Source organism: Rhamphochromis sp. 'chilingali', assembly GCF_963969265.1.
Source record: "Rhamphochromis sp. 'chilingali' genome assembly, chromosome: 20".
Lineage (NCBI taxonomy): Eukaryota > Metazoa > Chordata > Actinopteri > Cichliformes > Cichlidae > Rhamphochromis > Rhamphochromis sp. 'chilingali'.
The window spans coordinates 19,657,124-19,673,983 of record NC_137947.1 but is presented as its reverse complement, the minus strand read 5'-3'; the positions used below and the strand labels follow the sequence as shown (position 1 = coordinate 19,673,983).

The window sequence follows — 16,860 nt, the reverse complement described above, 5'->3', positions numbered from 1 at the left end:
TTCACGTTTGCTCCAGAGTTCACCGCTGAGTCCCCTCTCTTCAGAACAATAAAGTGAATTAGCTCTGGGTTAATCTAGTTCTGTTGTAATGACATTAAGGAATTTTTCAATTAACCTCTTTGACTGGCTGTTGCAAAGGACTTCACAAATGACTTCCCATCCAGCAAGAGCTGGGTGCTTGTGCCTTGGGGACACGGATGCTCAGGATGTGGTCTTATCCATGTCTGCATGCTTGCCCCCGCTTGACAATGCGGATTAGCTGTGTTGCTTTGGCTCTTAACACTGAAAATGAGTTGGCCCCGGATCCCGTTCCCCCCCACTCTCTTTCGGGCTTTCAGCAAGGTGGGGTTTGGCCCGTTTGTGTATCTTTATCTGCTCTTTGAATTCAGCACTTACAATTAAATCCCTTTCAAGCAACCAGGCTGCTCTCTTTGTTTTCTATAATACAGAAGGCAATATGCTCAATGAAAAATCCTCTCCTCCTTTTAGAGTGCATATAATCTGACAAAGGCAAGTTGCAGACACGGCTCTCGCGTGTGTTTTAAAACGCTCGCTTGTTGTCACCTGCTGTAGAGCAGAGATTTGTCGCCTGTGCTGTTAGAACCCTGGTTAAAAGCAATGCAAATCTGTCACCAGAAACATCTCAGATGGTGCTTGTTTTCTTCCCACATTCGCTGTGTTTCCTTTTGCGGGCCCCGGTAATTTGTCTGAAGTGTTCCATCACTTGGCAATAGCAGTGTGGGATTAAGACGGCAGCTGCCATAAATGAATGTAAACACAGCCTTCGCGCCTTCAAACAGCGGCCTCCAAGACTTGGCCTGCATTTCCAAGGCACAGCGTATGTAGTGTGTATGGAGCGTGTGTATGGGCCCTTTCATCCAGAGGAGCATATCTACCACAGTCCTTGATTTATCAAGATGAATCACTGTAGAAGCCACTTCCAGCGTATGCCATGCTCTCTTATAGAAACATATCGCTTAATCCACCCCAAGTTACCGGATGGGTGGCTCTTAGAATGGGCATTTACCTCTGAAATTGGTGTGTATGCTCAACGTTGCATGCATCTAGTTTGCATACAAATAAAGAATTATGGTTGTCGTGAGGCAGGTAGACTAAATGAGAGGACCAGCTGTCTTGATGTGTTCTCATCAGGCAGAACAGATTTCTCTCTCTCTTGCTGAGTGAGATAAAGTGGTTTTCTTTCTTTTTGTCTGCAGTTAATAATTACCAATAATCTATTCTATCATATTTCAAGATCTCCTACATGGCTCTCAATTTTAAACAACAATTAAAGCAATTAAGACTATCGCGTTTGCAAGCCATGTTTCATTCTCTGTAAAACGTCCTCTCCCTCCTTGTCCATATGGTACATTGCAGCAGCGACATAAGGAGAGCTTGGAAAAAGGAGGGAGGAAAACGATATTGCCTCTCATCCTTAATCTGTCGTTTACCGCGTGGTGTCTTAACTAACCAAGTTGACTCGCAGGGCTATGCTTAAGTGGCAACCTAGTCATATCCGAGGATGATGAGAAGTGCTGCACCCAATCAAGGAAGAAGTTTGTTTTCTTCTGACGAGACGCTTCCATGCGTATCAGCTCACGCTGTGAATACGATTAACACGGAATAGTGTTCTGAGGGCATTTCCATGTAAATCTCAATACTGCTCCAGCATAAGTGTAATTGGCTTTCTTGTCATGGAGACATATCAGAACACACCATGTTAAATTGAAACAATTAAAGGCTTCAAATGATTTCTGTTGTTCTGTGACAAATGCGTGACAGATTCCTTCTATTGTTTGCCATGCTTTGCATAAAGGTCTCGTGTTCCGCAACTGTTTAAATGGGACTGCTCAGATAACAGATCACCTAAGATTTAGGAGCCGTTTTATGTTATTGCTGAGAAAAAAGGCGACCAGGGGGTGGGGGTGGGGGTGGGGGGGGGGGGGGGGGGGGGGGGAAGCCATATCAAATGATGTGTTATAAAAAATATCTAACAATAAGGAGATGTGGTCTAAAATGGCCCAAATGTGATTCTTCAAGCAGTAGATTAACATGGATGTTGTATTTATATTATCACAGTTAATAAAAAAGGGCCTAGGTTATGTAGCTTGGAGTGCTAATGCCATTATAAAACTGTAAGGCAATTACTCTGTTAGCTCTAGCCTGAGGTAATGAATGCATTTAGAAGCATAGGGCCATTAGATGAAGGTACTTCAAAGAGCACAGGAAGAGAGATTCATTTAAATACATGGGTAATTGCTTGACATGAACACATTTGTAATATTTTCTCCTTGTGGATTACACAAAGAATTGGAAAAGAATGGGCTTATGCTCATTTTGGGAGGAAAGAAAAGAATCCAAAGCAATCAGCTTAATAATAAAACAATATTGAGTTTCCACTTTTAATTTCATAATGAATCTAATTTGTTACAGAAGAGAGAAATTGAGTGTGATATAATGTGATATCCAGTCTATTTGTCCATTACTGCCAGAGGGCACAAAATGGTATTATAAATTGTCTTTTTTATATTATGAATAGAAAATTGTTTTATAACAAGATCTTAAAAGGGAGGGTGAATTCCAAAGTCTCTCTTCACTTAACGCAATGCCCGCAAACCAATCTCCTTTCTCATCACTTGACTGCTCACACTTATTACTTTCATATTCACCCTGGACTTTGCATTGAATTTTTATATCTCCACTCCTCCCACAGGGTCAGACTGTCATCTACGATGTTGTCTTAGAATTACGAGGTAAACTTCAATCAGAGGCAGCTTCCCCCCTTTTTTCTCTGTGTAGCAACAATATTAGCGTGCATCCCTTGCTATCCATGAGCACTCCCATATTGGCTTTCTGTCTCCTTACAATTACCACGTGTCTTACTGGTCCCAGGGAGAAGGCTGGTGGAAATCAATAGTGGAGTAATATTATCAACTGGAGGGTGAAGTCATGGGAGGGGGGAGTAGAGGTGGTGAGTGGGCTTGGTGTCGATTTGCCTTTCTGCTAATGTACACCGCGCGTCCTCCAGCTTTATCTTCTTTTTATAGAGTCTCCCTACCTCACCTGCACCCTGTAATGGCTGTTCTCTATATGCCGTTTCTGTTCTCATTCCAAATGTACATGCCAGCCTCGGCCCGCCGCGGGCTGTTTTATTGGGAATGTGCTTTTGACCCCGAGAGCTGACCCTCAGATGGCAAGCTTAACAATGACGAATCACTTGGTGGGATCATTTACATGCCCCCTGAACCCCATATTTGGGTCCATTAGAGAGCAAATCAAATATTTATGTTGTTTATTGGAAGTGCAGGGTTTCATCTCACTCTGTGATTGTTTCATGCAAAGGCTGGGAGACCATGCTATATTAAGTATGCGCACACCCAGGAAACTAATCTTGGGTTCAGTGTCAAAATCTGTCTCAGAGCCAACAACACTTTGTATTCAAGGAAAAAAAGAAGCGAAAGAAAAGAAAGGGAAAAAGGGAGGAGGGTTTCTCTGTAATAAAGCTGTGTTAAACACTGTTGCTCTCTTTGTTCACAAGATGTGGATTTCACAAAGACACTGGGTGACTTTATAAAATAAAAACAGTGCAGCTAGACTGACCTGTGATGCCTGCGGAGATAGAACGAGTCATGTGGATATGAAAGGGTAAGTGTACTTTACCTTTTGGTCTACGTTTACAGTTGAAATTAGAGTAACATTTCATGTCTAGGTGTTGTTTCCTGTCTCCACAGGGACTGGGTCTAATTGAAACACTTCATATACTGAACCAGGGACTAGCTGTGATGTTCCATTTCTCCACATTGCCTTGGTCAAATGTCTATAGCTACCACACAGTCTGTTCTTTATTAAATTGTCCGTTGGACATTAATGATATTGCGGTGTAGCATGCTGGGATTTAATAGATAAGGTCTTTAAAGGTTTTACAGTATTATTAAAACTCTGAGGTGGCCTCCACTTTACTGCGTGCCGAGGGGTTTTGAAAGTACTAATCAGTCATATTATTACACTTGACACATCTGGAACGTCAGTCATCAAAATGGTTACTGGCAGGGTAGCAATTAGTGAAAACACACAGATAGATTTTATCAATCGGAAATGGAAAGAGCGCAAGAATCAAAGGGGAGAAAAAGAATAAAAGAATCAAAGCGGTTCTGCAGGGGAGGGTTTTTTTTTTTTTCTCACTGTTTGCACCCAAGTTTTCGTGCTCAGGTCTTTCAATATGCCAGCGTCTTTATGTGCCACACCGGTGTGTATAAAACTGATGTGGCTTTCAACTCCTTCACCAAGGTTCAAAAGAAAACAATAAGAAAGCCAAAGCATAATAACATGCAGTCTTTGTCTATTAGCCGCAGTAAGACTAGGGGGTTTACGGCACAGGGTTCTGTAAACAAAAGATTAAACCAAATCGAGCTGCAGAAAATGAAAGGAAAACATGAGTGGGGTAATGAGGGTGCAGACGTCGTTTCTGACCAGATTACCATCTCCACAGACTACTGGAGAGGAAAACGCCTGATTGAGCTATTTTACCACACAGAGAGTTTACGCCTCTCTCCACACACAAAACCAATAGCATTACCACGCTGGTTAGTGGGTAAGCCACATATGTGAAGAAAATCTGTTAGAGTTTTGGGTCATACTGCTCTGCTTGGTTGTAATGTTGTTTTGTTTATTTGTCGAAGAATTATAACCCAGACCGCTCTGTGTCATTATGGTTCTTTTGGTTTTCAGTGCAGCAGAGACACTGTACTGACCTTTGGTAACCTCTCAGGGTCGCCGGGGTGTCTGGGGATGACTTTCTGCAGCCTCTGGAACCCATAGTCGATGGTTGGCTCATTCAGGGCTGAAAAAAAGACGAGAGAAGGTGAAAATTAGAGCGTTGTGGGGGCTAAACTAATTGAGAAATGAGTTAGAGTTTACAGTAAAATAGTCATTTCCAAATCCAAACCTCAAGGGCCAGACAGTGTTTTATACGACACAAGTTCCTCTGACACTTGTGCCACTAAGTGCTATTCCATTAAAAGCCATGATGACCTACATCAGTCTGAGGATTCTTCAGAGGGGCCCTCCCCCTTTTTATCTGCTTGAGAATATTGACTAAAGCAAACTACATAACGGCGGTCTTTTAATCTAACAGAGCCTTAATAATCTGTGAAAGGCTGTCCACACATTGATCTAGTGTAAGTTGCCGTCATTTCACCCTTCTGCACCAACTGTACTGCAACACTGGCCGTGTGAAATACGGCAGCAGATCCCATGGAGCCATTAATCTCTCCCACCCCTCAAATAGTAATCTGGGGCATGAAGCATATTGGGCGATGAATCAGAGGCACAAAGTAAATGAATCATAACCCAGACTTTGGTGAGAGCAGGGCGTTTTATGTCTGACAGTCCTAATGGGTAATTGAAGGTTTCCTTACAGCTCCGCCTGATTCTAAACAATCATGTGTACACTCATAGGCAGGACAAGGCGAGGGAGGCAGGGCAGAGGAGAGAAGGAGGGGAGGAGTGGAAGAAAGGAGGAGAGCAGTGTAAAGGGGGAAGGAACGACTTAATAGAGAACATCACTTCTCAATGTAGATATCATTTTCAGGAGAGTAACTCCACCGAGCAAGGCGCTTCATAAATCAATGGCTTTCTATGGAGACTAATAAGAGCTGCCTGCCTCTATTCATTGTTCAGCCTGTAATTTGGCCCATCACTCATTACTCAGCATGTAATTTCAGCATTAACACCGCACAGCTCGCTGAACCTGCTGAACACCAGAGAATGTGAAAGCAAGCAACCCCCCCCCCCCCCCCCCCCCCCCACAAACACACACACGCACATAGAGGCAGGCAGGGCCACTGGAGCACAAGCCAGGGAGTCAGGGCAGGAAAAGGAACATTTATGTTTCTCATTCTTTCTTTTGTACATCAGATACACATGCACAACCCCGAAACACACCCATAAGGCATACTGCACCTACTCACGCATACTTATGTTACTCACACACATACTTATAATCGAACACACCACTTGTGCTAAAACTCAAATACGGTAATTGCTAGCTCAACCGTGCTCAAGTGGAGCAGTTATGTGTTCAAGCATGGACAATGCAGGGTGATAATCGATAGCAAGGATCTGGCTTACAAATACAGTGATATTCAGCCTCATAGGCTGGACACACCTGAATAAACCCATGCCACAACAACATACACTGCTGGAAATCTGATTTGACATGTCATCATGCGTCCCGAAACGACAAAGGTCTGCCATGGAATGTGGGGGAAAGCCATCTTCTCCTTAATAAAGGATTGATCTGCCGTATTGATCGTACATGACAAGGCTATAGCAAGGAATTTGCCCCCTTTCTTTTGTTATTTCCACCCCCCTTCCCCTTCTTATCTATGCACTCTGGCAGTCCTGTACATGTGTGCATGTGTACACACACGAGTGTGTAGATGTGAGTGCATATGGCCGGCAGAGAGAGAGTGTATGTGCACGGCAGCCCTGCCAGACCCTGCTGCTCAGTGTGATGTAAATTGTGTATGTGTAAAAAGCACTCCATAATCAGGCCATCCATCATCAGAGGCTGTCAGTGGGCTCTCTCAGGGTGATACATCACGCTCTCCTGTCCTCTGCCTCAGTTGGGGCCTACACAACCCGCCAGGCATGCTGGGAACACAGCCGGAGAGACGTACAGTACAGGACAAGACCTAGGTTGGGAGAGGTGTTCTGTTTGATGTGCCTCTCCAATGATAATGATGCCCTCCTGTAAATGCATGTTTTGGAGGGTAGGGTCTCCTTAATCCTTGAAATGTGGTTTATGCTGGATTTTGTCGACAGCTTTCACAGTTTATTACACTTCTAAATATGGAGGAATCGAAACGCCTCGAACTAAACCGATATTAGATGTAAAGTTTTCTCCGTCATGGTTTAACACCTGGCAGAATCGCCTGCAGTTGTCGTCCAAGCGTCAGGCATGATCTCTACATGTCGACATGTCACCATCTCATCTATCATGGAGATGATCTTTGTAACAACCCCGGCATAATGAAATTGGTGACACGGACCGCCATCTGCTATTGATTTCATGCAAATGCTTTTGACAGCTGATGGAGACTTGCATTAGCGCTAAACGGTGCTGTCAGTTGATGAGTTGACAGTTTTGTAGTCATAGCATGTACACTAGTGCAGACAGACACAGACAATGTCAATAATCCTGTAAGAGCTGATGATGATATATACTGAGCACTTATATTCAATCTAGACAATAAATGTGTTATGAGTGCAGTCGTTGCATTGCGCCTCACATTTTTTCTTTCAGGCAAAGATTTTCTTTCATGTGCTGAGCTTTTACAAGAATCATTGGGACTACTCGCCTTACTTTTCCTCACACCACACACATTGACAGCAGCCCCACCTCTTCACCTCATGTCTTTTTTAATCCTTGACACATCATTATGTTCCAACTTCACACTCTGTCGTAAACTTTACTCTCTTCTAAAGAGCAGCTCTGTGATGCCCCGGCATGACTCGATGCATGCCAGAATTTGTTTGCTCCTTCCAGTACAATATGGAGAGAGAGGTGGGATGAGGGTGTGGACAAAGCATGCCCCCCTCCCCCTAACCTCCTCCTTACCCCTCCTTGTAAGGCTTCTCAATCGCTGCAAGGAAACATGAAACCCTCCACACACATCCCATAAATCCTGAATTGGGTGGGGAGTCTAGCCGAGGGGAGGGGGGGGGGGACTGGAGGAGGTATGATACGGGTGGGGGGGGGGTCGCTGGCACGTTCCAGTCACGCCCGCTTCCCGGCCCGCGGCCAATCAATACCACTTTCCTGTTTTAGAGGCGGGTAATTATGAGGTGGAGAGATTGTGTGACCTCTCACCCCTGCTGCATTACTCGCCTGATATTAAGATAAATTGCCTGATTTTGGGTAAACATATGCTGCAATTCAAACTGTCAGCACTGGTTTGCTCAGGGATAATTTGTATTGATCTCCTGGCTTCTTCCCCATTTTGCTTACTGACCTCATGGATAATTAGAGAAAAAGAGACACGGGGAGGTAAGGCAGGGCTTGCATTTGAATACTTTGCAGGAGAGATGAAGAGCACATGCGGGGGGGATGTTGGGAGGTGGCAGAGGGAACATTAGAGACTAATAGAATTTTCATTTTCTCTCATTTTCGGCTCAGATTTAGACAGGTTACGTGTTTTGTTCAATTATATCTCTTTTTTTCTCTTTCCCTGCCTGTCTTATATACACAGCGATGGCCCGGGGTTTAATTTCTGTCGTGATACAAATTTTACAAATATAATGAGACAACAAAGCGACGGCGAATACGTTTCAAGTTAAACAGCTGATAACAAAAGGATTTATTGCCATATGTGAGCAAAATTAGCATGGTAAGTGACGAAAGAACAGACGTGATAAAGAGTATGCTTCCCCTTCACGAAGGTTTGGAAGAACATTTTTATGAATATTTCAGTAATTTTCTCTCTCCAGAGAGTGAATGATCATGTTTCAGAATATGAAGAAATGGAATGCATGACTCAGTGTGCAGCTGTGACCATATCATTTCCAATTTTGAATATCACGCATGCGCATGGGCATGCATGGCAGACCTTCAGTGAGATTCCTCTGCCTGGAATGTGCAATTCCCAATCTTATTTTGATCTGATGCCTTAATCTGCCACCCTTTCATGCCACTAACACATTTTCTCTGAGAGCTCCTTTAGCCGCCTCAGTCGAGCCACTTTACTTAAAATGTAGAGTGGATGGCGTGTACATGGCATCTGAGTGTGGTCCGCTGCTCCTTCTCCATGTTCTCTAGAAATAGGACATGAGTAACCGCTCTACAAGAACACTGTAACATGGCCGTCTCTGGCAGCCAGAAGTGCTTACATGGCGATACAACACAGTGTGCCCACAGTCCATATGAAAGCGGATTGAACACTTGTATTGGCTTACAGTATCGAGGTAAAAACATAGGGAAATGTTTGAGCAAAGCAGTAAATTTAAAGGAAATTGTTCCTTGTTAAGTCTATGAGCCTGAATGGAAGCTCGCACAGTGTACTAGCATTCCTGCCAGCCATTACAGCTTATTACGATAACTCTATCTTTCCAGGAGATAAAAACCTAGCCTTGTTGCCATTTGCCAGCTATTACTTTCGCTAATTATACTTAACTGCTTCGAGCTTATCTCCACTCCTCCTACACCATTGAGCAGTTATTTTTTTCTTTCCCCTTAACACAAATTAGAGGTGGAGTGGGAGTTGGAAAGGGGGAGACAGATAAACAGCACAGGCAGAAGTTCATTCAAGTGTTATTGCATTTGTGACTTGTCAAACAGTCTAACTGAAGCCTTCTAGGCACCTGCAGTCTGTTAGATGGATGCAGTTCACAACAGCATCAACACACATAACGACCTCTTCTCGTCAATATTCAACAGCTGCGGACGTAGGACGAGCGTATATCTTCACAGCGTTGCGTTAAGGAATTAAAACGGACTCCTGTGCGTACAAGGAAGGCGTGATATTCAGAAGTCATGCTGCTGCTCCTCAGTATAAATGTGTTCCAGTGTTGAGAGCAGAAAATACGCATGCAGACCATCTTAAAAAAAAAAAATCAACCAACACCAAACCAAGGCAAATTGAAATTTTCACAGCAAACCCACGCAAAGCAAACCTCATCTGTGTTAACACTGACCATATCATCTCCATCCACTGCAGCCAGTTATCACTCAGTGATTCCATCTCCAGCAGTCTCAAGATGAACAGGAAATTAAAATTTCAAAGATCTGCAGTTAAGATAAATCAATGGAGACAGATCAATGTTCATTGAAATTTCATGAACTTTGAGCCAATACAGATGAAAAAAACCCAGACAGTTACAGTCTCCAGCAGATATTGCTCCTGCAACAGATAAAATGTAATTAACACGCTTAAAAGGGAGCAATGTTACAGATTGCCCATCCATAATTCCAGACTCCCTTCATATCGGTGGTATTATTAGAAAGGGCCGAAGACACCTGTTCAATCCTCTTAGATGACATCTAAAGTACTTGTGCCACTTCTCTGAGGACGTCAGCGGACTTTCACACATTACCGGCCAACAGAAATCAAATGGGTTCCCTTCACAGCTGATTGCAAGCGCAAATTAATATTGTAAAATGAAGATCAATACATGGACGGGGCACAGATCGATGACGGCTAAATTACGGCCGCATTTTCCCCCTCATTCAAGATGAGTTGTGTTTTCCTCTCAAAGTCAATACCGTGCTGCCTCCCTCATTCATTTCTCAATAAACTTGCCGATGAATTTCAATCAAAATGCGGCAGAGGAGGGGGCGGGAGGCTGGAGTTCTTTTAAAGCCCGTTGGGTGCAGATCATACTGAAAATGGGGCAAGAAGAGGAGGTAGAGAAAAAAAGAGGAGGAGGGATCCTCGTCTATCAAGAGCCCCCCTCCCTGCCTCCTGTGTCTATCTTTCCCGTGGCAGAGGACTGATGCTGTGACTTCATGAGGACAATCCATTTTAAGAGCTATTACAAAACAGACCTCTAACGATACTGTGGGACAAAAAGTGGGTCCAATTAAAATTAAATCAATGAATACCATCCTTACTGGGAGGAAAAAAAGCACGCACCTATGCTTTCATTTTTCTCATGAAAGATAACCACAATGCATTTCACAGAGAGATGTAATGGGGGAAAATACATGCTCAACTGCAAGTGCTTATTTCAATCAATTTCCTGGAGCTGGATTTCACAGGTCACTTGCTGATAACACGCTGTGGAATAATGCCACAGTGTGCTTCTCAAAGCCTACCTGACAAGCTGCCTGACAGTGGGGGAGTGCGAGCACGTGTCACGTCAGCCCTCTAATTGGACACAAGGACCTTCCTCCGTGGAACCTTGTCGTGCTCCACACAAGCTCACAAGGCCTTCAAACCAGGCCCATCTAACTTGGCAATGAGTGTCTGCTCCACTCCCGTGGAGCTGGTGCTAAATACCAGAGTTGTAATGAGACAGGTAGGTATGGGGATATGGCTAGTGGATAACATGCTTTGACACATGCTAAAACTGTTGTGCCAACTGGTTACAACCCACGTGACTGTGGCAGTGACATTTATAAATGCCTATGTCATCTTTTCTCATTGTAGCAGTTCATACTGCAGGGGGATTTTCTTTTTCCTCCTTTAAATCAGCCTTTTTTTAGAAATATCACAAATGTTGTGCGGAGTGGCTTTAAAGGGTGCGGAAATATGAAGTCATTTGGCGTGTGTGTTTCAAAGAGCTCCTCAAAAGCAGATCTGTTTACATACCTCCTTGAATGCCTTTGATTATAGCATATCTTTGCTGTAGGCCACACCCCGTCGCTGACCAGCAACCAACCGAGTACCAAACCCAACCCATCAGGACAGGAAATGAAAAGGAAGCGCCTCATCTGATCAGCTTCTAAGTCTGGAACTTCAAAGTGACGGCAGGGCGGAGAGGAGACGCAAGGATAGGGACAATTCACGAGCTGGTCAGCACAGGACCCTATCTGATGTGCTTTGATAAAGACGTCTGCATTTGTTTGTTTAATTTTTCCCTTTTTTTTAGGGAGAGTAGGGTCCACCGCTGTAACACTGTGTTCCTCTTTCTAAGAGCAGAACATTAAGTGGGTTTAATTTTGGATTTGAGAAGTGGACTTCACTATTTATATCTCTGATTTGTGCATAGAGGTTGTCAGCTCAGTGTGGGTGCATACATGTTGGAGACTGGCATTAAATAGTTTGACTTTCATAAAGCAGGAAGCTTTAGTGGAAGTGTATTTACAAAGAACCCTTACTTCTGCACTATCAACATCTCCCTTTTCCATCCCTTACAAGGTTGACATTTCTTGAGCTCCACCAGTATTGAGTGAAGCACACATGACCCCTTTGTCCTTATGTTGATGAATGACTGCCTCATACCCATTTTGTCAGATTTTGGTGCAGTGGAGTCGATAGCATCACCTTGACGAGGAAAGTTTGTGATCCATCAGCCCTCAAGGCTGTCTGGCCACAACTAAGGCCTGGCAAGAACAGAACACTGTATGGGGGCATCCGCTTCATCCAAAAATCCTTCACCCAGTGTGTGCTGCAGTCTTGTGAGGTCGAACGAATGGCTCTTATTACTGCCGCTTTACAGTGAAGGGAGAAAAAAGAAAAAGAAAAAACACTTGACTTGTACTAATAGCTGCGAAGCCATGCTGGTCACCAAAGGTCTGAAGACGAAGCACCCTGTCAGTGCCCAGCTTGGGAAATTAGCAAATAATGTTCCCTTCCCCCTGACAAATGTGTGACAGCTCGCCTTCGCCAATCATTCTCTCCTAACGTTATGATGCATGTCCTGGATCCCCACTGGAGGATACAGGCGAAGTTTACTGACCCTCAATTTACCCATGACAAATGGGGTCCCGGTAAATGTGCGTTTTCTGGGGCACGGAAGGGGTTCATTTTAAGCAATCCTGGTTATGTGGATGTCACTGATTAGGATAAATAGTGGCTGAGTGTGTTAGGACTGCTTGCAGAACCATATTACCAAGAGCCCGCATCGTTGCCCCTGGAGGGGAGCACTCGTGGAAACTTGGCCAAGATAGAAAACCAAAAGCTCTGATGCAATTAGGAGCTTAAATTGGATGAATTGTACACTCAAGTTTTTATTTATGATTTACTCTTTCATACACTTATGTAAGTATGCAATAAAAAGGTGAAAATGCTGCAAATGAGGCCAGAAAATTGAGACCTTTTGGTTTAGAAATATTTAATCTGGCCCGCACGTACAGGTTTTAGGGTTTAATAAAGTGAAAAGTATAATACAGTATTGACTCAGATACAGCCAGGACTTTCTCCTTTTGATTTTCTACAACCTTGCTGACAGCTGGTTCTACCAGTCCTGTCCTGACCAATAGATAACCAATATATGGATTAGACAGAGGACAAATCAGCAAGCTCCAAGGGACGACAAGCTTTTTAGAAGGTAAAAGGTATAGACTGTAAAACATCAAAATAGGCAACAAGTCATTCCTTTAAAAATGTGCCACTTAAAGAACGGATATAAGCTATTTAAAGCAGTCGGTAAACTGCAGGCTTCTCAAGTTTTATATAGTATGTCTGTTTGTCTCATTAGTGTTTTAAACATTCAAGAGTCGATGCCAACAGGATTATTTGACATATACTACACCGTGCTCTCTTTCTGAGAATGGATTGTGAGTTTTGGAGCCGTTCCAGGGTGCTAACCCGAGTGAGGACATGTCCCTCTGCTGTTCGAATTGACTGCAGTCTCCTCTGTGTTGACTCTTGGTAATTTGTGATAATTTCTTAAATTGAGCGAGTTAAATTTCCACAATTAGGGTGGTGGTGCAAGAAGAGTCAACATAAAAAAAAAGTCTAAAAAGGCACTCCTCTCAAGCCGTGCTCTCAAGTCATGCTTGAAGCCATATGCTTTGATAACTAGACCTTTGATATGCACATGGTGCTCTCCAATATGACACCGTGCCTTTCTGTGCCTTTTAGACAGCACTGTGTCACTACATGCCCTTTTCAGCCCATGTAATGTGCTATTATAACTCCAAATCTATTTGCAAATGAAGTGCCATTTGCTCAAGAGTCAGAAACAGAAAGAAAAGCTATAGCTGGAAATGAGTTTCATTCTTAAATACAATATCTGCTCTCTTACACTCAATGCATCAGCCAATTGTCATTTTAATGTCCGAGAGATGTAGCTAACATCCTTTTACCTACTGTACGTGTGGAAGCAGTGATATCTTTTTCTAGCGTTATGCATTCTGCTCTTATAACGGTTTCGTTCTCTCAAGCGTCAACCCCTGTACAATCAGGGTAAGCCACATAGGGAATAGCAGAGCAGAGGAGCCAGACCTGTCTATTGGTGACTTTCTCTTTTAATTCACCACACTAATCAATTGTACCACCGTTGCCTCGAGGGGTAATTGTATCTTTATACTAACTGGAAGTGAGTAGGAACCCAGGGAAGACAGAGAAGAAGAATGGTGGGAAAAAAAACAACAAAGATAGGGAGAAGGGGACACGTTTCCCCAGTAAAACCTGATGGTAATCATCCCAATCCGCTTAGCCTCTGTGACTAATGGGGTCTGTTCTTAAGGGACCTGGCACTTTCACTAGGGTGCTATAGAAGCCATTAATGTCTTAACTTATACACCTTCTCAGGGCTGCACAGTAACACATGTACACACATACACACACATTTCCCCCTCACTCACTCTCATACAAATACACACATACACTTACGCAGCCACACTACACTCCTGTTTCATTATCCCAGTGCCTTGTTGGCCTCTGCTCTGCTCCTGCTAGGGAGGTTAAATGCAGGAGAGCTGGGCCAGAATGCATGGTTGGAGGAGAAGGGGACGGGTGGTTGGGGGTGGTGGTGGAGGTGGTGGTGCTGGAGATTTTAGAAGTGGGAGGGGGGACTTGATGAGAAACAGCTGCCCCAGGATGGAGGGGTCTGGATGGGGATTTTGGGTGAGGGAGTTGGGGGGGGGCTGCACAACCCTGGCCTTGAGCGTAGCAAGGCCAGGGTTGTGCTTGGAGGCTTGGGAGTGCAGGGGGAAGTGTGAGTGCCTTGACGCACCCCCATTTCATTCTGCCCATCAGAGTTGGAACAGTCAGAGGCTTCCAGGTCAGACAGGCTCTGACCCCCAGAACCTCTGTCTCCTCACCAATGATGACAGATAAGACCACCACTTCCTTCTGTTAGCCAAGATAATCAGATCCTTTACTTAGAGTGTGACACACACACTCCCCTTCTCTCTCACGTACATATCTCTCCCTCTTTGCCGTTAATTCTCTCCTATGAATTCATGTTCAGCATACATGAGAATAACCAGATATATGTGTGCACTTAACCTACAGTAGATATGGCTTTTCTAATCTGATTTATTGTAAGAAAAAAAAAGAAATCACATTTTGGCTTATAAAAAATTGGCTCATTAGCAGAAAGCATTATCTGTCTCACTAAATAATAGATAAAGAGAACTGGCAGAAATAACTTTCCTGACAGCTTGATTCTAACAGAGCTTGGCAACGACCTTGTATGGTGGCAGGTCAGAGAGGGATCGAGTTGCACTTGTAGTCGCCCCCCTCCACAACAGCTTTTCACGAGCAGTGCAAATCTCACACATTCAACATTCAGCAAGTCGGACGGTTAGTTCATTATTAGTGCCTGGACTTAAGGCTGGGGGCTCCATCCAGAAGGAAGGGGGAAAAGCGGGGGTACATGAATAAGCCTGTAGAAAAAGGGAGAGCAGGGTGGAGGAAGTTTTGACTCACCGGTATAGACGAATCTTCCAGGGGCGCCTTTGCAGAACTGCTTGGACTTGTAGGACAGCGTTACTTCCACAACACCGGGAATGTGCCGAGGTGGAGTCTGGACGCGGATGGCGTGGGGAGTTATGAGCTGGATCACAGAGATTTAAAAAAAGCAAAAGAAAAAAGGGGTATAAGCGGTCATTACTTGCTAGAAAGTTTGTCTTAATAATTATTATCCTAATATTGTGGATGGGTTTCAATTGAGTATAAAATGTGAAATTCTACATCGTACCTCACTCCATACAAGCATGGTGCCGAACACAACTTGTAGGCCATCGAAGAAGTTGTCCCCTATGAGGATGACAGTGGCACCTCCAGTGGTCCATCCCTCACTGGGACTGATAGCCTTGATGCATGGGGTGGCTGCTTATCCAAGACAAAGAGAAGAGCAAATTCAGCACCTAAGCTTCAGCACTAGGCCTCACGTCTCCTTCCACTCAGACACATTACTGCGCCACCTCTACGTTGAGCCCTCCATATCTCTCTCACAAAAGACATATCATGGAAATTGCCCCTGGAAAAAAAATGATGGATTTGTCCTTTAAGGCACGAGAATCAAAATCATTTATCAGTGCGCTGGAGAGATGTAGTTAAGCAGACCCTTCAAATGGTCCACTTCACAAAGGCTAAACGCCAGGCTCACCAGGAAAATGATTTGATGGAGCAAATTATGTGTCAGGGCAAATGTAGCTATCAGAATTGATTAAGCATGCACCCGCATGTACAGTAAAATTTCAAAGTTGAACACATCTTAAATGAGTCAAGAATACAGGCTGTTAAAGTGGAAATGACAAGCTAAAGCTTTGCTGGTTCATGTTATTTCATTACCTTTGTTCTTCATGTGCAGTACAGTGCAGGCGGTGAGCGTAGTTTCAGGTTTCATAACGTGAAATGCACTCATGAATTATTCAGATTGTGTTTTTTTTTTCTCTCTTTTTGTGATCGATTCAATCCATTTCATATTGTTTATTACAATGCTTTTCATCTGGCATGACTTCTGCTACGTAGCTCTGCCATTCATCAACAGTCTGGGTTGTTATTATAATCTAATTTGAGTGATCTGGTGCCTCACATTCACTGTCATTTGATGCATTACCTTAATATGGTGCTCAGCACAACACTGTGTTTACAACAGAAATAGCATGACAGCTAGCCATAAAATAGCAATATCAAATTTAATCTATTTCCATCAATATCTTTTAACACACTATGAATTGTGCATGTTTTCCCTTTTCCTCAAAATACGAGCAACTATTTTGCAAGTTCCTTTTTTTTCTCTCCCCTTTACAAGCTCACTTCTAAACCTCTATTATCCTTTCCATCCAGTAAGTAAATCACAGTCAGCCATTGTTGTATGGATCACCTCAGACAAGACATCTCCCTTTGTTTGCCTTGCTGTTGGGTCTGTTCAGGTCATGTTTGCTCTCTCTCCGTGCCCATAAAGTGCACACACACACATTGGTACTACAGGGAATCTGACTTTAACAGGCGCTGTTGACTT

At 43.7% G+C, this 16,860-nt stretch overlaps 1 protein-coding gene across 8 annotated transcripts in view; it reads right to left on the bottom strand.

The window, feature by feature from the left end:
• Positions 1-16,860, bottom strand: part of LOC308387993 (transcription factor COE3) — a 66,278-nt gene that overhangs the window by 3,809 nt on the left and 45,609 nt on the right. For 4 of the 8 annotated variants that reach the window (XM_080868417.1, XM_080868421.1, XM_080868419.1 and 1 more), the window contains exons 9-11: positions 15,592-15,725; positions 15,321-15,447; positions 4,752-4,840 (exon numbers count right to left, since the gene is read on the bottom strand). In XM_080868417.1, coding sequence (XP_080724543.1) covers positions 4,752-4,840; positions 15,321-15,447; positions 15,592-15,725 — 350 coding nt within the window. The remainder of the gene's footprint in view (positions 1-4,751; positions 4,841-15,320; positions 15,448-15,591; positions 15,726-16,860) is intronic. The other 4 variants (XM_080868418.1, XM_080868422.1, XM_080868420.1 and 1 more) reach the window with 1 other exon arrangement.